This window comes from Schistocerca gregaria, chromosome 1, assembly GCF_023897955.1.
Source record: "Schistocerca gregaria isolate iqSchGreg1 chromosome 1, iqSchGreg1.2, whole genome shotgun sequence".
Lineage (NCBI taxonomy): Eukaryota > Metazoa > Arthropoda > Insecta > Orthoptera > Acrididae > Schistocerca > Schistocerca gregaria.
Window position 1 is genome coordinate 679,252,353 of NC_064920.1, and position 21,512 is coordinate 679,273,864.

The 21,512-nt window shown below is 43.5% G+C and overlaps 1 protein-coding gene across 1 annotated transcript in view; it reads left to right on the forward strand.

The window, feature by feature from the left end:
• Positions 1 to 21,512, forward strand: part of LOC126363182 (uncharacterized) — a 1,127,484-nt gene that overhangs the window by 744,481 nt on the left and 361,491 nt on the right. Inside the window, exon 7 of the mRNA XM_050007943.1 lies at positions 19,964 to 20,033. Coding sequence (XP_049863900.1) covers positions 19,964 to 20,033 — 70 coding nt within the window. The remainder of the gene's footprint in view (positions 1 to 19,963; positions 20,034 to 21,512) is intronic.

Here is a 21,512-nt window from a genome sequence, read left to right on the forward strand (position 1 = left end):
AGCATGTGCCCGTCATTCCCAGGTACTGCTCGTATCATTGCGAAAGCTTTCGAGAGCTACATCTTCCCTACGAAGTTTTTTCCATAACAATGCATTCGGGAGGACGACACTTCAATCCCGCGTCCGGCCATCGTGATTTAGGTTTTCCGGTTTCTCCCTAAATCGCTACAGGGAAATGCCGGGATGGTCCCTTTGAAAGGGCAAGGCCGACTTCCTTCCGCGTCCTTTCCTAATCCGATGCGTCCGATGACCTCGTAGTTTGGTCTCTTCCCCCAAACAACTCAACTCAACCTTAACAATGGCTCACGTTAGCCGCGTGGGATTAGCCGAGCGGTCTAAGGCGCTGCAGTCGTGGATTGTGTGCTTGGTCCCGGCGGAGGTTCGAGTCCTCCCTCGGGCATGGGTGTGTGTGTTTGTCCTTGGGATAATTTAGGTTAAGTACTGTGTAAGCTTAGGGACTGATGACCTTAGCAGTTAAGTCCCGTAAGATTTCATACACATTTTAACCACGTTATTCACCAGACCCTCTTTCCGCCTGGGAAAGGTTTCGCAGATGTTCTTGACAGAAAATATTGCAGAGTGCCCCTGGCTGACAAAGTTCAGAAAACCGATAGAGCACGTGCCTTTGCTATCCGGAGCATCCGTTCTGACCCACCATTAGCACACCACAAGAGGCCGACGCAAACCGGCGAGGGTTGGAACAGTTTTGCTGCTTTCGGTTCGCACAACACACGGAAATCGCTTTAGCCCATACCCAGTACATACAAGTATCCAGGTGGAAGAAAAAGGGAGAAATCATCTATGCAGTCATTGTTGTTGTGCACACTTGAAAGTAAACGTGCAGTTATGCAGTCCTCCCCATTTTGACTATTTAATTTGAAATGTAATTGATCTGCATATCAAATTGACTATTATTTGCACATAAAAATGAAGCCAGTTTTCATAATAACGTATCGCTGGAATGGAGACAAGGCATTCTGGTTTGACACTTTCCAAACTGACATAAAAATGTGATTTGGCCGACTGGTATTGAACCCTCGACGTTTGGACCAGTACTCTGGCACTTACACCCTATCTGCCGAGTTACATGCCGTTTAGTAGTGTTCAACATCCCCCTCGCACTCCGATGACGGCAGCGACGCTTCGTAGCATGGACTCTTAAGAGACATTGAAATTGTGGACCCGTCCTGATCTTTTAACCCTTAACCGCGATGTGAGAGTGATGGAGCGGGGTGGGGGCAATTGCTCGGAGATAGGTTCAACGCGTTCGCCGCTCTCTCAATAGCGATTTCCGTTATACGCACTGTGATGGAGGTCGGTGCCTAGGAGGAAGAGAACAGAGAGAGGAAAAGTACAGAAGCATGTGCATGTGTGTGTGGGTTTGCTGAAAGTATTCTAGCGCAGTACGGTAGTGACGGGATGATGCATTATCATAGTGTGGAAGTAAATCGCTAAATGGGTGCACCTGATAAGGCAGTAAGTTTTTGTATCGTTCGCTAATGAGATCACAGTACGTAATATCTAGACGCTCTCCCCCCCCCCCCCACCCTAGGGCGACCTTTGGTATCGGCGTCTGCAGGCCGTTGTCGGCGGCCTCTGTGACCGCGCCCGAAGGAGGTTTCTACAGCCGGAGTTGATGGACCTGGCTTTCCCTAACACTCCTAACTGAGTAGTGATCTGGGCGTAAGATACCGCCTTGGTCAAGTGATTTCCGCATTTCCAGCACCCATTGCAGAGAAGTTTGTAAAAGTACTTGCAGGAAGTAGCACAACACGGAGGGAAGTGTGAGCCGAAAACGACGAATGAAATGTCTACATTCTGCTCCTGTTCATCATGGGCTGGGCCTATTGTTAATTAATTTCATAGAACAGTTCGGAGCTCACGTAATACAGCAGTCGGCCGTCGGGCCTCGTGCGGTATAAACGTTGAGAACCGTCTCGGACAAAGATAGTGTTCCCGTCGTGTGTATGTTAGGAGTCGGTGGAAGGTGATCTGAGAATTCGTAAGGCCGTTTCCGCGCGCGACTGTGCATTTCTGGTTGCATCATTGTGGATTTTGGCGTTGAGCATGTGTATACAAGCTCATATTCGGCTGTGGTGCCAAGTAGCTAGCTGGGCGGTGGTTCTATCGAACGAGACGGAATTGGCAAGATTTTTAGTGAAGCCAATAAATTATATTCGTTTCCGCCGAATTTTTTTCGCTGGTGGTTCTGTGTTACTCTTCTGTGTTACAATAGGCATGTGACAAAATGGAGGCTTACTACACTTCATTTATTAAAAGATTTGTATTTAACATTTATATGATACATTGATAGGATTTACATGACTAAAAATAATAAAAATAAATGGTGGCATATATTTTTAAATAATTATATGTAATACATTATAGCCTTACTCATGAAATCTTGGAAACAGTTTATTATCTTGTTTACTCGCAGATGAACGCTACAGTAACCACACATGAATTTTGTCTGTCCCTTCTTTTACATCTCTGACTTGTGGCTGCTACCTAAAGCCAGTGACCTTCTGCTTCAGTTCGGGTAGACTTAATTGGAAGTGATTTTTTGGACCCTGATGCTTGTTGCATAGTAGTTCTTCCTCGATACTGGCTGAAGTCCTGTCTCTCTTTTTATTTTCTATGACTCTTCTTTCGTTGGGAATGGCTGAGCTATTCTGGATTTGAACTCTAGCACATCATTTTGTTTATTACGGCGAATTTTGAAACCGACACGGTCTGTCTCCGCAAGTGGTAAACAAGCTTTGAAATCTCCATTCGCATTTTGTGGAGCATAAATCCTCGAGCATCTGTTGGCAATAAAAGAAAAGCTTCAGAGTATTAGCAGTTCATTCGAGCTGAAATGAAATATAATCAGTCAAAATCGTATTAAGCTCATATATTCATTTGAATAATTAGGCAACTTCAATTTATTACAAGTTCGAGGCCTATTCGGAATGTAACATCCGGTTTCCAACATTTAGCTCACCTTCCAGCTACTTCGCTACAAAGGTGCCGCTCCGACTTAGACGTTTTCGTAGCATTATACCAACTTTCCAACACCCTCGCCGTAGAAAGACAACCGCCAATCCTCTATGCTAGTCAGCAGCTCGTTGCCTGTGCTAAAATACTACCCTCCTAAGCCGGCAGTTAATGTGAGCGAAGATTAAAAGCAGAGGGAGTCAAGTCCTATCTGTATGGTGTGTGATCAAACACTTTCCATCGAAACCGCACCAGGAGCGTCTTTTATTTCCCTTGCAGTGTGCGGACGAGAATTCTCATGTATAAGGAAATGCACGACAGCTTCGTTACGCGGGGATGAAAACTGGTGAAATCTCTCAGCAGACAATCATACTTGGGGGAATACACTATTTTCTAGGGTTATTTGCGTGACCATTGCGCGCTCTGATCCGAAATGAGCGACGTGAAGCGATCGACAGGCTTAATAGATACAGTTCACTTCACATCTGTGGAAAACTTCATCATACGTATTTTCACTATGGTTTCCATTTCACGATCTTCTGCCTCGACGCAAGAATTGTCGGCCCTCTTTCGATCTCCTGGTGACTTCCGTACTCCCTACATTTTTTCCGTCGTCTGCTCTGACCTACGTATCGGCACGATCTACACACTGCTCCGTTAATTCTTTCTCAGCTCTAGCATCAGTATTACCTCCAATGCCACGGTCTTATCACTCCTACGTTCCTAGATGATCACGTACTACGCGTACGTCACTAATTACGGATGACTTAACTCTGCATCGAGGAACTGATGACCCTACTTTATAGTCCCTTAACTCGACAGCCCCTGAAGTCCCTGAAATTTTTGTTCACTGGAGAGCGCTTAAAATCTTTGAAGGAGATGGATTTTAATGCCCAGATTCTTGCTCCATATATTTACGATACTTTTTAAAATGCATTGCCTTGTACTGGGTGTAAGGCTATCATTACATAGCTTCGGTTGAGGCGTACACTTAACAGTTCAACTCGATTGCAGGTTTTAAAGTATGTTTAGGGTTTTATGTGATAATGCAACCGAGTAACTCGAAAGATCCTTTTCTACTGACTGTACTATTGACCATTGAAAGCCCTACATATTGTCTGTACAGCATTGATCTTAACGTCTAATTATATTCTAGCAATTATGATTGTATCCAGCAAAGTTTTTATGTTACTCAGTTAAATTTATAGTCTTGTTTGCATACCTGGACAGCATTGTTATGCTTCCAGAGGGCTAGTGCTCAGAGAGGATAAATACAATCTTGTCCAGCATACCTGACCATTCAGTTGAGTGGTTTTATATAACATCATCGTACTGACAAAATAATCCATGGATGTACTGCTGGTTCGGCGATCGGTCCTGTTGTCACCATCACTTTACAAACATATGACTCCGACGTATTGCTGATACAACACCTTGTAATACCTGAAATTTTCAGTTCCGACCATGGAACTCGCGATCTCAAAATAGCATTTATAAGTTTCACCCTAAAGATTTTGCTCAACTTGTACGGCATTTAAAATTGAAAACATTCTTTAAATGGAGGTGGAAGAGAAACTTACTTAAAGGTACAATTTCACCAACAATATCTACAGTAAAAATCTATTTCAATAAATAAAAAAGAAGATATAATGCGGTTATGAAACCAGAGAAATACACTACGTGATGAAAAATATCCGGACACACCCAAACACATACGTTTTTCTTGTTATGTTAATTGTGCTGCCACCTACTGCCAGATACTCCATATCTGCGAACACAGTAGTCATTAAACATCGTGATCTAGGCGCTCAGTACGGAACCGCGCGACTCCTACGGTCGCAGGTTCGAATCCTGCCTTGGGCATGGATTTGTGTGATGTCCTTAGGTTAGTTAGGTTTAAGTGGTTCTAAGTTCTAGGGGACTGATGACCACAGATGTTAAGTCCCATAGTGCTCAGAGCCATTTGAGCTATTTTTGAAACATCGTGAGAGAGCAGAATGGGGAGCTCCGCGGAACTTAACGGACTTCGAAAGTGGTCAGATGATTGTATGTCACTTGTGTAATACATCTGTACGCGAGATTTCCACACTCCTAAACATCCCTAGGTCCACTGTTTCCGATGTGATAGTGAAGTGGAAACGTCAAGGGACACGTACAGCACAAAAACGTACAGGCTGACCTCGTCTGTTGACTGACAGAGACCGCCGACAATTGAAGAGGGTCAAAATGTATAATAGGCAGATATCTATCCAGACCACCACACACGAATTCCAAACTGCATCAGGACCCACTGCAAGTATTACGACAATTAGGCGGGAGATGAGAAAACTTGGTTTTCGTGGTCGAGCGGCTGCTCATAAGCCAAACATCACGCAGATAAATGGCAACCGACGCCTCGCATGGTGTAAGGAGCGTAAACATTGGAAAATAGAACAACGGATAAACGTTGTGTGGAGTGACGTATCACGGTACGCAATGTAGCGATCAGATGGCAAGGTGTGGGTATGGCGAATGTCCGTTGAACGTCATCTGCCAGCGTGTGTAGCGCCAGCTGCAAATTTCGGAGGCGGCGGTGTTGTGGTGTGGTCATGTTTTTCATGGAGGGGGCTTGCACCCCTTGTAGTTTTGCGTGGCACTATCACAGCACAGGCCTACACTGATGTTTTAAGCGGCCGGCCCGGGCGGCCGAGCGGTTCTAGGCACTACAGTCTGGAACCGCGCGACCGCTACGGTCGCAGGTTCGAATCCTGCCTCGGGCGTGGATGTGTGTGCCGTCCGTAGGTTAGTTAGGTTTAAGTAGTTCTAATTTCTAGGGAACTGATGACCTTAGAAGATAAGTCCCATAGTGCTCATAGCCATTTGAACCATTTTTGATGTTTTAAGCACTTTCTTGCTTCCCACTGTTGAAGAGCAATTCTGGGATGGCGATTGCATCTTCCCACACGATCGAGGAACTATTCACAATGAATGGCCTGTGGCGGATTGGTTGCACGACAGTAATGGACTGGTCTACACAGAGCCCTGCCCGGAATCCTATAGAACAACTTTGGGATGTTTTGGAACGCCGCCTTCCTACCAGGCCTCACCGAACGACATCGATCCCTCTTCTCAGTTCAGCATTCCTGATGAATGGGGTGTCATTCGCCAAAAAACCTTCCAGCACCAGATTGAACGTATGCCTGCAAAAGTGGAAACTGTCATCAAGACTGGGGGTGGGTCAACACCATATTGAATTCCAGCATTACCGATGGAGGGTGCCACGAACTTGGAAGTAATTTTCAACCAGATGTCCAGATACTTTTGATCACATAGTGTACGCCGGCCGCAGTGGTCTCGCGGTTCTAGGCGCGTAGTCCGGAACCGTGCGACTGCTACGGTCGCAGGTTCGAATCCTGTCTCGGGCATGGATGTGTGTGATGTCCTTAGGTTAGTTAGGTTTAAGTAGTTTTAAGTTCTAGGGGACTAATGACCACAGCAGTTGAGTCCCATAGTGCTCAGAGCCATTTGAACATAGTGTACTATGCAGCTAAATGCATTGCTACATTGATAAATGGGGGAAATAGTACGAGTGGAGGGAAAAGCAGAACATATTCGTTGAAATATTCTGAAGCTGGAGACAGATGAGAATAACAGCTAACAAAAATAAATGTGTTGTTGAAATTGAAAAAGACGGACATGAGATCAACAAATTTGGATGAAGGTGTTCTGTTCAGGAAAAATCAGAATAAATCCAAGCAAACAGCTTATAATGGAAAGAGAAAGATAAAAATCAGACGGAGGGGTTTTCACTGTGAACCAGAGAAAATAATTGGATGAAAAAGTGATATGACAAAGTGTTTGGAAGAGGAAGAAAAAAGAACCCAATTACAGATCTTGGGCTCTTGTTTCAGATGGTCAACAATAGAAGAAATTCAGTGAATAAGAGCCGCGAGGGGTAGCCGCGCGCTCTGAGGCGTCTTGTCGGTGTCCGTGCGGCTCCCTCCGTCGGAGGTGCGAGCCCTCCACGGGCATGGGTGTGTTTATGTGTGTTGTCCATAGCGTAAGTTAGTTTGAGCCAGAGTAAGTAGTGTGTAGGCTTAGGGACCGAGGGACCGATGACCTCAGCAGTTGTCGTCCCATAAGACCTTACCACAAATTTCGAAATTTTTTCGGTGAATACGGAGAAACTGTTTATTAATTCAAAGTAACAACATTGACGTAACGCCCGAGGAAAAAAAAAACTGCGATCTCCGTAGTTACTATTAGCTGCCTTGTTACGAAAACAGTATAGAATCATTCATTGATTTCGGTTGTGTAGAGCCATCTTCAGGTCTCTATTCCTACAGATTAACTATTGCGTAAGGAATACACATGTTCCTTCAACCTTCTAAGTTGTGACTCTTTTGTATAACTGTCGACTACTTGTTACGAGCTTCAAGTAGCACGTGCAGTGCTTACCCAGCGACGCGACACGCACAGCCCTGAAGATAACAGTACGTAACCGAAACCGGTAGTTATGTGATGAAAGTCCCGATTGTTTATACATTTGCTTCAGTTAGGAACCGCGCGGATGCTACAGTCGCTGGTTCGAATCCTGCCTCGAGCATGGATGTGTGTGATGTCCTTAGGTTAGTTAGGTTTAAGTAGTTCTAAGTTCTAGGGGACTGATGACCTCAGAAGTTAAGTCCGATAGTGCTCAGAGCCATTTGAACCATTTGAGCTTATACATTTGTTGCGAAACGATTGGTAAAGTATAGGAAAGCAATTAAGTATCTGAACTGCATAAAGATGCAGGATTAAAGGAACAGGAACTAGAAGTCAGGTTGGTGGGAGACGGGGGGGGGGGGGGCAGAAGGAGGAGGAGGAGGTTGTGGTGGCGGACAGGTGTGCAGCAGTCGGACGTGCGCGGCCCGGTCGCAGGTGACTGGGGGAGCACAATGTGTTGGGCTCTTCCTTGGCTGATCCGCGGGCGACGAGCGAGCGGCTTTTGTTCAGCCTAAGCTCGGCGCACAGTTACGTATTTCGCCAGGCAGCGGGCGCCTCGCTTTCAGTACGAAGCATTGTTCCGCGTGAACAGTTTGTTACCATTGAAAAATTAATACTGCTTACGTTATTGAGACAGCGAGCGCCTCAATGGCACGGCGCAGCATTGTTTCCGCTGAGCTACAGAATACACTGCGCATTCACCATGCAAGTCACGCAGCGCGCTCAAAGTTGCGGTGTTCGCTCCCGCCAATTGTCATTCAGAGCGTACATGTCCGGCGTGCTCCCTGAACTAATGGCGCTATTAACGACCTGCTGCGGACGTCGCACTGCGGATGAGCCGTGTGCGCAGGTGAAGAACTAACATTTGCGGGTACGCCAAGCTACTTGGCCACATTCTGTAAAACTGCGCATGAAAACATTTGTGGTTCCTTAACAGTAACCTCAAAAACAAAATCCAGATAAATTTAGGCAGTACTTCTGTTATGAAACTTTACGTTTTATGATGTACAATGTATTCTTTAGCGTCTTTAAACCACTTTCGGTTCTAAGCAAGAGAGAGTAGTGCATAGTATCTTGATTGTGGGCTTTTGGTGATACAATTTAACTATTATTCAAGAAAACAATTGTTTCAGTGTATTTCAGAACCGTTTATTCTACACGACCTAGGCTTCCAGTTACCAGTCCATATCGCAGCATTACTGTTTCACAGATATTACCCTTTTTCTGGAGATCTATGAAAGGAATAGTCCACACCCACAAAATAAGTTTATTTGTAATTACAGTTGAAACAACTTTCGATTTACATAAAAAAAACAATCAAACGATGGTACAAGACATTAACAATGCGGTGTTTTACAGACTGTACTGGAAATACGCGCTGGTTGAGAAAAGTGTATTAACAACGGCGTTGGTCTGTGAGTGTATGGTGCGCGCTTTCTAGAATCGTGTCATTAGTCTTTATGTTAATGGCGTCGTGCTAAATAACCACAAATATCTACAATTCCTAACAGATAGGCTGCACAGTTTTTTATTTTATTATTATTATTATTATTATTATTATTATTATTATTATTATTATTATTTAAAGGACGTTTTTGGTGCAGCATGGACTCAGGGGTGTTATTCACAATTAGTCTAATGAACTACTTTAAAAAATGTGAAAAATGGACTTCTGCTCAGTTTCATTTGAAAGTACAGAAACATAGATCAGTTAATTTGTATGGGAGTCATCGGTAGAGGATATCTGGACACAAGAAAGCATCTTGTACTCCATATCTCTGCAAGGAAAAAACTTGAAATAATTTGATATTACTTTTTTATTGAAGATATTCTACGGAACATATAGTGGATTAGAGCACAGTTGCTTTTCCTTTTCTACAACGACAATTTTTTCCGTGAGTGTTGGAGCACGCCGCGAGAACGATTTGAAGTTGCGTACCATATAACTCGTTCCAGGAAAGATGGGTGCCAGACTGGGCTCGTTGGCAGAATTCTGACGAACTATCATTAAGCAACGAAACAAATAGCGTACATAGTTCAATACTGAGTCTTGAATATCGCTCGTGAATCTCGGATACTTAACAGGTAGATTTAACAGAGGAGATGATAATGGTCCACTGAAGTGCAACACATTTCGTTAGGAATTCGTGTAGTGAATATGAGAGCGTCACTTATATTATCATTGAACCGCAGAAGCACAAGCTACAAAGGTAGACGTAGTACTCCACGGCAGGGTTTACTGTAATTCCTGTAAGATATGTCCCAAGAGGAGTCAAGCAATGTGTTACTTGCCCGTACGTGTATCTTGCAAAATGACTGTAGCGGTAAAATCGGAAGAATTTGAGATCATGCCGCAGCTTACCCACAGTTGTTGTTCCCACAGAACCTTCACCATTGGAGCAGGAAAGGGGGAAAACACTTCCCGTGGCACGACTTAAAGTGACTTGTTGAGTATGTCCATAGGATTGCGATGAGAATGTACATTCGCGCGCACAGGCGGCAGTATTCCTTCGAGTGATCGAGGTTACCGATTATCGTGGGTGGCCAGCGGTGGATTATAGTCGACGTTTGGAACTGCTAGGTCGAGGAATGGACTGTAATGCAATAGGGCACCAGCTGCCGGCAGCTGTTCGCTAAAAATACGGCTCCGCGGCACAGTCGCACAATTAAAGGCTGTAGTCGACAATGGCGGCAGCTCCCGCGCCTCCTGCACATGCGTTCTAGCGCATTCGCCGTCTTTGTGAGTATGAGCTACGACGATGAACCAGTGAACGATGATCCAACGTAACGCGATCTGGCAACTAAGACATTATTTCCTCTGCACGGTGGAGCTGTTTGGTACGGATTTTTAGGTTGCTTTTACACCGGTAAATGAAGTATCGAAACAGACACCACTTTTGCTACAGTCTAATATTATAAAACCCCCTGTCTCTTATAATTGCAGATAACTGCGTATTACAAGTTGTTACAATGCCTTTAATTGATTGACAAGAAGGAAATTGATTGCTTTAAAGTTCACAAACATTTTTTTAAACCATCAGTTACAAATTTCGGCACTTGTAACTTTTGGAAGGACTAGAAATTACTATACACAAAATAACAAGTGACATGCATTCCGCTTTGACAACTGTGTAAAGTTTTATCTTCTGTACCTTATTGTTCAAAGCTGTCTATACGCGGCGTCAGGAAAGCGCCGCAAACCTGTAATGTCAAAATTATACTGAAATTACTGAAGTAATGGGATCCCTCCTAACATCGTTCGGACCTCCTTTTGTCCGACACGACAAGTCGTTGGAAGTCCCTTGAAGAAATATTGAGTCATGCTGCCTCTATAGTCGTTCATAATTGCGGAAGTGTTGCCATTGCAGGATTTTGTGCACGACCTGACCGCTCGATTATGTCCCGCAAATATTCGATGGGATTCATGTCTGGCGATCTGGGAGGCGAAATCATTCACTCGAATTGTCCAGAATGTTTTTCAAACCAGTCACGAACAATTGTGGCCAGGTGACGTGGCGATCTGTCACCCATAAAAATTCCATCGTTGTTTTGGAGCATGAAGTCCACGAGTGCCTGCAAATGGTCTCCAAATGACTGAAAAAAGCCAGTTTCAGTCAATGATCGGTTCAGCTGGACCAGAGGACCCAGTACATCGCATGTAAACACCGCCTACTTTAGTATGGAGCCACCACCAGCTTTGGTCTGAGCCACACTACAGCGCTGCCATCATCTCTTACCAACTGAAATCGGGACTCGTATGATCAGGCCACGGTTTTCTGGTCGTGTAGGATCCACCCGACATTCTCACGACCCCAGGAGAGGCGTTGCAGGCGGTACCGTCCTGTTAGGAAGGCACTTGGGCCGGTCGTCGGCTGCCGTAGCCCATTAATGCCAAATTTCGCCACACTGTCCTTACGGATACGTTCCTTGCCACACTTTGATTATTGCGTTTATTGTACACAGTGTAGCTTCGTCTCCTAACACTGACAACTCTACGCAAACACTGCTGGTCTCGGTCGTTAGGCGAAGGCCCTCGGCCATTGCATTGTCCATGGTAAGAGGTAATGTCTAAATTTGGTGTTCTCAGCAAACTCTTGAACTGTGGATCCCAGAATATTGAATTCCCGAAGGATTTTCGAAATGGGATGTTCCATGCGTTTAGTTTCAACCACCACTCCGCGTTCAGAATCTGTTAAATCCGGTCGTGCGGCCATGATCGCGTAGGAAACCTTTACAGATGAATCAGCTGAGTACAAATGTCAGATCTTGCCTACGCACTGCCCATTCACTCCTTGTGTACACGATGTTACCGCAATCTGCATAAGTTCATACGAGGGCTGCTATATATATTTCTGGCCTAATAATGAAAATACGAATATTTATCAACGAAAATGGTTTATTGTTTTTCAAAATATTCTCCATCAAGATTTATACACTTTTGCATGCTCTCAAACCAATTTTCGAAGCACTTTTTCCACTCCGATTGAGACACCTCCAAAACATGGTTTTTGAATGCTGCAACAGCATCTTCTGGCGACGAAAATCGTTGACCACGCATTTTTTTCTTGATGTGTGGGAATAAAAAGAAGTCATTGGGTGCCAAGTCAGGGCTGTACGGCGGATGACCCATCACTTCGACGTTTTGGCCGGTGAAAAAGGCGCTGGTTTGAGCCGATGTGTGACAGCTCGCATAGTCATGGTGCACAATGATTCGTCTTCTCTTGTTCATTTTTCGAATTTCTCCGAAGACTTAAGGCAAACAAATGGTGGTGTACCATTCAGAATTGACCGTCCTACGTTGCTCAAGCGGAACAGTCGCCACATGACCAGTTTTGCCGAAGAAACAGGCGACCATTTGCTTCGAAGTGCTTCTTCCACGAACAACTTTCGTTGGATTTGGCTCGTCTTGGAAGACCCACACGGTCGATTGCTGTTTTGTTTCGGGCTCATACGCATAGATCCATGATTCGTCACCTGTGACGATCTTATAAACGTCTTTTGAAGCACCGCGATCGTATTTTTTCAGCATTTCTTTACACCAATCCACACGAGCTTTCTTTTGAGCGATTGTCAAATTGTGCGGGATCCAACGAGAACAAACCTTTTTTTACGGCCAGGTGTTCATGCAATATCGAATGTATGCTGGTGGGAGAAATGCCTAGGCATGTCTCTATCTCACGGTATGTCACATGACGGTCTTGCATTATCAGTTCACGTACGGCATCGATGTTTTCTGGCACAACGGCTGTTTTTGGAAGCCCTTCACGGAATTCGTCTTTGAGCGAGCGTCGGCCACGATTGAATTCGTTGTACCAGTTTTTCACAGTGCTATAGCATGGTGCTTCGTCGCCATACAAAGATTTAAGTTCATCGATGCACTCTTGTCGTGATAATCCACGTCGAAAGTTGTGAAAAATGATCGCACGAAAATGTTCACGAGTTAATTCCATTTTTGTGCCAAATTGATTTCTTCAAGTCCCTGTAAAAGAAAAAAAAATTGTCGTAAGTCAAAAAGTTCTGAGTACATTTATGCTAAAAAATGTCAAACTTTCCAATGGAAATGTCAGATTGCACCTGGCAACACTTAGTGTTGCCTAGGCCAGAAATATCTATAGCAGCTCTCGTATCGCTATCGCTATCCCAAGACTGTCACCTCATTGTATATGTAATACAGAGGATCCTAATTTGAGTACATTGAGATACAGTACGGGACGGAAATGAATATTTTATTACTGCCACAAACAATTAAAATGACATAGCAGCAATTTAATTTTATAGAATGTGTTCAATATGACCACTGTCACTCTCTAACCATGCACTAGAACGGCGCTTCAAATTTTGCCACATTCTCTTGACAGTTGTACAGCTACACATACAGCTGGGACCCTACCAACCCGTTGCGTTTCAGCTCTACTGGATTTTCATACGACGATGACTTCATTATTCGCCATACAAATAAATTCTCGTAGTGATCACCTTCCAGTCTAACGACGTATCTCCTAATTAGGCAGTCGCGAACATTAACATAGCGGTGGTACATATTCCGACAACTGTCGAAAACATGTCGAACGATCAGGTAACATGCACCGTTCAAGCGCTCTTATAGTGAACCTACTGCATTTTGTATCCCAGCAGACATGCTTATTGTCCCAGTTGATATTACAATAGCAATTAAAAGAGGCCTCATGCGAGAACATCACAAACTGTAGGACAGTGGTGGCCGAGACTTCGGTTAGCACGCCCGAGCGACGAAGCGCTCAGCCTTTCCTCACATCTCCGTCACCGCCGCGCCGCGCTGTCTGAGCATGAGAAGGGGAAGGGGGAAAACAGCGACCGCGCCACACTTAAAATGGCAGTAAAGTCATACTGCATGTGACTTGGTTTTGTATTTCACATATCTCAACAACAAAACAATTTTTCGTTATTAATTAATTACTTTTGGCACGCTAAAGACGTAACATAACTTTTTCCTGGTACAAACTGAAGACATAGGAACGGACGTAGACAATTTCAAAGAATTTCGCTCTCAATGTGCCATGTAATTGTGACTTGTTTCATAATCGAAAAAATTTCTTTCACACAAATATGTCGATCGAAATATTGTAGCACTTTTGCAACCTAATTATAGAGAGACAGGAAAATATGCCTGAGAAAAGCAGTGTCGACGTCTTGTATAGCTTTAATGTGAAAAGATTGGTAATTAAAACTAGAATTACCTTGCAGGTTAGTGAGCTACATCTGAACATGCACAGGTGTGCTTTGAACTGAAACCGCAGTAGATGTACGATTGACAGTGTCCTCGAGACTTTTATAAAACTGTCGTTGTAATTTTCGAAAGGCCCTAATGAATTCTTCAAACTTCACGCTTTCCTTAACGCCATTGAGCTTACGGAACTGGGTTGTCTTTGTCAGAATGAGTCCCTTCTACGACGCTATTTTTTTTAAGTCCACCCCCATTAAAGCAAAAAGAAGTTACCTTGTAATGTCGTAATGGGGGCAGTGTGCAATTAAATCCACTCAAAATGCGAAGTCTGCAATCCATTCCGGATGTTCTAATTTTCGTTCAAAAAAATGGTTCAAATGGCTCTGAGCACTATGGGACTTAACATCTGAGGTCATCAGTCCCCTAGAACTTAGAACTACTTAAACCTAACTAACCTAGGCGTTCCCTGTGATTTAGCCAGCACTATTTGCAGTAATATATGAAGTCTCCCTGTTCTTCGTACATTTCCACTGAAAACTGTTGCAACTGGAAATGGAATAGTGGGTGCGGGTTCAGAAATTTTACTATTCGTACCACCAGTTTCTTCAAGTGCTTCATGCCTGCAAATTTAGTACAATGTGCTTCTTGGTGTAAGAACAATGAACCATGTTTGTCGACTGTTGTAATTTTTTGCACTCTCATTGTCATCTGTAAGTTTAAAAATGTTTTTCTGTATGGTACTATAATGCCGTTTCATAACAAATAAGCAGTACCCGTCGCTTATGCGAATTAAGAGTTCTCATCACTCTGTTCTGTCATTCCAGTTCATTGTAGAGGATTATGGCGATAGGTCCCTAGACTGCCTCTTTTTTTTCAAACAGCTACTGGGCCTGTGAATGGCATTCACACCACAAACAAATAGTCTTGGGTAAACAGCGCTGACACCACGATTCTGCCGCATTCAGAGGATTGAGCCGACCGCAGAATGCCGCACCGCAATGCTGATTGCAATGGCGCGCTATGCCGGTTACTTCAGAGAGGGGCGGAGCAAAGCTGAGTGGCAGGCAGAGCGGGCCCTGGACGGCACTCACTACACGCGTCAAGTCTGGCGCGCCGTGGCTCACCCTGCTGCAGGAAGTTTGGCGCTGAAGTACTGAACTCTGGATTCCAAGGCATTTTTCTAGAGTGTTTTCACAGTTTGTTTATGGTTTATATTGCAATTCCCTCTGTACCCTGTGGCCTTTGAAATATGTATTTCAAGGAAAAGTTGAAAAAGGCTTTCTGATGAATCATCTCGCACATGATTCAGCATAATCTCATCAAATTCTGCTGTTTGAACAATCTTTATTGAAAACCTTGGCGAGCTCTCTGTGGCCTGAACGACTCAGATTCTTATTTCTATCCATGGCTATAAACTTCTTCCAATCAGGATGACGCCTTTCCCACGCCTTCCTCTGCTTCCTGGTACTACCTCATGCTGCACCGTACAGTAAGTGGATGATCCTGTAACGAACAATGTTCCACCTTCTGAAAGTGGCCATGAGCAGTGTTAAGCCCCACCATGAACTCATCACAAAAATAGTCTATTGCTTTTCAAGTTAACATCAGCAACTTCTATTTGGCGGGCAGCTATTTTCTGTGAAACATAAGCAGTTTACAAACACGTGCCTCACAAGCATAGACCATTCAAGACCTTGCAGCGCCTGAAATATTTATTTCCAAACATTATTTGCGTATATTGAAGTACTCACTTTAGGATAATGTACTTTCTCTCTAATTTTAGTTGTAAAAGTTTGAGGCACCTGTTTACGGAACTTGGTGCTAAGAGAATAAAATTTCGTTTGGTTTAGCCCGCCACCTCCATTATATTGTTAAAAAAACCCTATAATACTTGCCGTATATGCGTCGTCTTTTATGTCGTTGGCCACAGCACAGTGCCCCAGGCCCTCCTTCATGTATGATACAACGGGGTCAGTTTTTCCGATTATGTCGCCGGTGGTTTGCAGCACCGACCACGGAGGACTTCGTGCCGAACATCGATAGAATCCTCTTCCAAGTGTTCCATACTGTCTTTGGATGAAAAAAAAAAAGACATCGGTGCTTTGCTGTTTCTTATCTCTTAATTTGTCTTTTCCGTCTTAGAAAACTTGCTCCCACAGTAATTATATTGTATGTCGATATTTTGCTTCTATTGTCATATCTGACTTAATGTCTTGAGAGATCAATCCCAGGATGTCATGGAACCTCTGGCAAGCTTGTGTGCTTCTGTTCGCGTCCGTGAACCACAAGGTGCTCCGCAAGTTTACAAACACGCGAGCTTTCCGAAGTGTCAGAAATTAACTTACGCAGTTTAACAGGATATTTTAATTTAAAATAACTGTAGATGCCGTAGCTGTGCCTCACACACCTAAACGGCATTTTGCATTTACATAGTTACTGTGCAATTCACTGTTAAGTGCCTGGCATAGATTTCATCGAACCCCTTCAAACTATTTCTCTACCGCTCTGCTCTCAATCAGCGGGTAGGAAAAACGAACACTTAAAATTTTCTCTTCGAGCTCTGATTTCTCTTATTTTATCATGATTATCGTTTCTTCCCATGTAGCTGGCTGCTATCAAAATATTTGCACAGTCAAGTGAGTAAGTTGGTAACAGAATATCGTGCCGCAACTTACGTTGCCACCCCAATTCACTTATTATGTCCGTGGTACTGTCCTCCCACCCCACCCCACCCCCCACCCCTATTTTACGATAGCACAAATCGAGCTGCCTTCCTTTGAACTTTTTCGATGTCCTCCGTCAGTTCCATCGATGCGGATCCCATACCGCGCAGAAGCACCCCAGAAGAGGACAGACAAACGTCTGGCAGTCAGTTTAGTAGACCTGCTGCTGTACGTAAGTGCTTTGCTAATTAATCACAGTCTTCGGTTTGCCTTTCGTACTGCATCTACGTTATCGTTCCAGTTTCAGTTATTCGTAATTTTAATCTGTAAGTATTCAGTTGAATTTGTAGCCTTTAGATTTGTGTGATTTATCGCGTAATCGAAATTTTACTCAGACGTCAAGCATTATACCCGTCTTCACATTCTTTGGTGGACACGACTGCGTGCGTCATAATTTGCGTGCACTAAGCAATCTGAAATGTTACGGTGTGTCAATTGTAACATCTACACACCAATATAATTTTTGCCCTCTCTCTTTCATCTAACATTCGAACATGTTCGAGATAAACACCACGAGCCCAGATATCATTATTACCTCTACAGAACATCCTATACCCACACAATGAATAACTTTCAATGCACCCCATGCAAAGTCCACTTATCTCTCACTGCGATGCCACTTTCTTGTGCTTGCTCCATAAAACAAAATGAATGATGGCTCTGAGTTACTGTCACTGGCAGAAACGCTACAGTTAAAATTTATAAAATTGCTCAGTTGTCAGGAGAGCTCCTTACAAAGTTCCTTATCAAAAATATCAGATCCATGGGGATCACCACTCTCGGTCTTAGTTGCCACTCGTCCTGGCATTCGCATCTTCCACACAGATACCTTGAAGATTCTTCTGTATCGCCCAAATCTATTATCTTATGTCAGCCGAAAACGACACTACAATACCATCGTAAAAGGACATCACTTCTCCAGTATTCAGCCTCAGCCTCCTGGTCTAAGGCGTCTTGTCGCGGTCCGCGCGGCTCCCCCCGTCGGAGGTTCGAGTCCTCCCTCGGGTATGGATGTGTGTGTTGTCCCTAGAGTAAGTTACTTTAAGTTAGATTCAGTAGTGCGTAAGCTTAGGGACCGATGACCTCAGCAGTTTGGTCCCATAAGACCTTACCACAAATTTCAAAGTTTTTCTCCAGTAATCGCTCGCTCCTAAGAGCTACAGTGGCAACTCTCTTCCATAAGTAAGTCTCAGGCTTACCTCGAAGTTTGTCCCAGAATAAGAATTAAAATTAACCACTTGCAAGTAACTAACCTGTTCGCGGTGTATTTCGCTGCCCTCCGCTAGCTATCCTGTAAAGATCATTTGAACAGTCACTGACGCGCCAGTGTTGCCATTGAGAAACCATGAAACTCGTATCTGAAATAAAACAAAAGGAATTTTCTGATACCAGCTTCCCAGATAATCTAAAAATCACAGATGCAGTTGGTAAGTACAGTGGGAATGTGGGACCGTTTTATGGTGCACAGGGTGGTTAAAATCAAACTTTAGCTATCTGAGAGGACACCCATGAAAAACGAGTCGTCATAAGACTACGGAACTTCGTGGAAACGTTTGTAAGGACACACGAAAAGAAATAACGAATAACCCATTGAAAGAAACACGTTTTAATTTCCACATGAGAGGGTAACATTTGTTAATTGCGTACCTTGTTATTGTTGCAGGTTAGAAATGTTGCTCATTGTGACGACCACCTGCAACCGCACTAGAGATACCATTTCACAATTGTTGGCAACACTTTTCGAACGTTTGACCATGGAATGTTCAGCTGTAGTGACGAAGTTCGTTCACTGCTTGCAGATCGCACATTGATTCTATCATTCTAAGCCATGGCAACAATAACTTCCTCAAAAATTTGTGGTGCAGTTCGCCGTCGGCCTCTCCGAGGAGCAATTCTCAAACCTGCAGGTAGTTGGCACTGCCGAATCCTTCAACCCTAGTGGTGAAAGACTACCTCTGTGTTTTCCTTTAACGTCTATACTTGGAAGGAGCAAGCAGCAGCACTATTGCTGTTGTTTTGATAAAACAGCCTTATGAGTAAAGTCGTGCTCATCTTGTCCAGATACATGTCAAATCTCTGCAAGTGTAGTAGATGCTGATGCTGGCGTTTCAAACCTACATCGCCGTACCATTGCCGGCGCATAACGGCAAGTCATGACACCAACACAACGCAAATCCTACAGCGAACAATACGAACAATGTTCCTACAGAGTGTGGAACCCATATGGTAAATAGTTTTCTGTCTACACTGGCTCATATAGCGAAAGTTTAATTATAACCAACCTGTTAAATAAAAACAACTGTTTCGTGCTGCCTTATTCTGGGTACTGCATTTCTGTGGAACATCGCTATATTTTAACAGGTGCTGCTTTGTTTTTGTTATCACGTAACAGTGGTGTCTCGAAGGTCAGCTGAAGGAGTAAGTGAAACATTGGTTATTAGGCATAGTAGTGTAACGCAGTCAGAAGAATTTAACGGAGTAGAAGTCCGTATACGGAAGTCAACGTCCATTTTTAATCACTGGTATACTGGGCAGCATTGTTGTTGTTGTTGTTGTTGTTGTTGTTGTGGTCTTCAGTCTCGAAACTGGTTTGATGCAGTTCTCCATGCTACTCTATCCTGTGCAAGCTTCTTCATCTCCCAGTACCTACTGCAACCTACATCCTTCTGAATCTGCTTGGTGTATTCATCTCTTGGTCTCCCTCTACGATTTTTACCCTCCGCGCTGCCCTCCAATACTAAATTGGTGACGCCTTGATGCCTCAGAACATGTCCTACCAACCGATCCCTTCTTCTAGTCAAGTTACTGGGCACCATATGTCTTCAAAAAATGTAAGTGAGGAGATCAGTTTTACATTCGTGCTTTGCGGGTAAATCGGTCTTGCGGCGACATTGGCCCTTTGTTTTTCAATCATCGTTGGAATATTAAGTTGTAATTATGAATGAAGAATAATGTTTTTAGTAAGTTACAAATAAATTTTGTAACGCTGTATAGTGTAGGACGGTGTAGTTTTGGCGAACATTGTACACTCATACAGAATACAATTTATGAAACTGACAAGTGATTAATTTTATTCATTTCAATTTTCTGTTTACAGGTTGTACGTAGAATTGCCAGAGGTTCTAATCGGTTCCCTCCGTTGTGGACGGTTTGATAATCTTCGCATGGTAAGTACGTGGGTTTTTATTTATTACTAATAGTGAATGATAAGCAGTAGCCATGTTACCACGTTAAGAAACAGTTTTCACTTTGCCAGATTTATGCCATCGCTGACTAGTGTATCGAAATTATTATAGCTGGTTTACTTTGACACTAGGACATTTCCCTCATACTCGCAATATCGACACATAGCGAAACTACATAATACCATCCATATCGAATGACTAAAATAAAGTACTTGAGACTACACATAGACGCAGAGCGGCAATAACATGAAAAGTTGTTCTGAGAAGATTGTTAACGCGGAATGTAAATCTAAATATTGGGAAGTATTTACAGAAGTTACATGTCTAGTTTGTAGCCTCGTTGTCTATAGACGGACGATAAGCAGTTCAGACAAAAAGCGAGTAGTAGCTTTTAAAGTTTAATGCTTTATACCGAGAAAGGTGATTTGTGGCACAACTTGACTGAAAGAAGAGCGTCGGTCGATAAGGCATATTCTAAGGCATCAAGGAATAGTCAGTTTGATAATTGAGGGAAGTGTGGAAGGTGGAAATGGCAGTAGCAGGTTCAAATGGATGTAGGCTGTGGTGGCTACACAGACATGAACAGGCTTGCACGGGATAGACCGGCGTAGAGCGGTCTAGTAAACAAATCTTCGTAATGAAGACGACAACTACGACGGCATTAGATTCTAAAACGAATCGCAGGTAATGATCAGCAGAACTTCAAGAGCTAGCACAGAAACTGTAAGCTGCTATCTTCACTATAAGAATAATGTCTACTGATTGTGACACAGACACGCGAATGCTTGTTTACTTTACTTTACTTTACAGTAAATGAAGCTGGCAAAAAGGAATACAAACGTCTCAAAAATGAGATCGACAGGAAGTGCAAAATGGCTAACCAGGGATCGCTAGAGGACAAATGTAACGATGTAGAGGCTTATCTCACTGTGGGTAAGATAGATACTGCCTACAGGAAAATTAAAGAGACCTTTGGAGATAAGAGAACCACGTGTATGAATATCAAGAGCTCAGATGGAAACCCAGTTCTAAGCAATGAAGGGAAAGCAGAAAGGTGGAAGGAGTATATAGAGGCTCTATACAAGAGCGATGTAGTTGAGGACAATATTAGGGAAATGGAAGAGGATGTAGATGAAGACGAAATGGGAGATACGATACTGCGTGAAGAGTTTGACAGAGTACTGAAAGACCTGAGTGGAAACAAGGCCCCGGGAGTAGACAACATTCCGTTAGAACTACTGACGGCCTTGGGAGAGCTAGTCCTGACAAAACTCTACCATCTGGTGAGCAAGGTGTATGAGACAGGCGAAATACCCTCAGACTTCAAGAAGAATATAATAATTCCAATCCCAAAGAAAGCAGGTGTTGACAGATGTGAAAATTACAGAACTATCAGTTTAATAAGTCACAGCTGCAAAATACTTACGCGAATTCTTTACAAACGAATGGAAAAATGGTAGA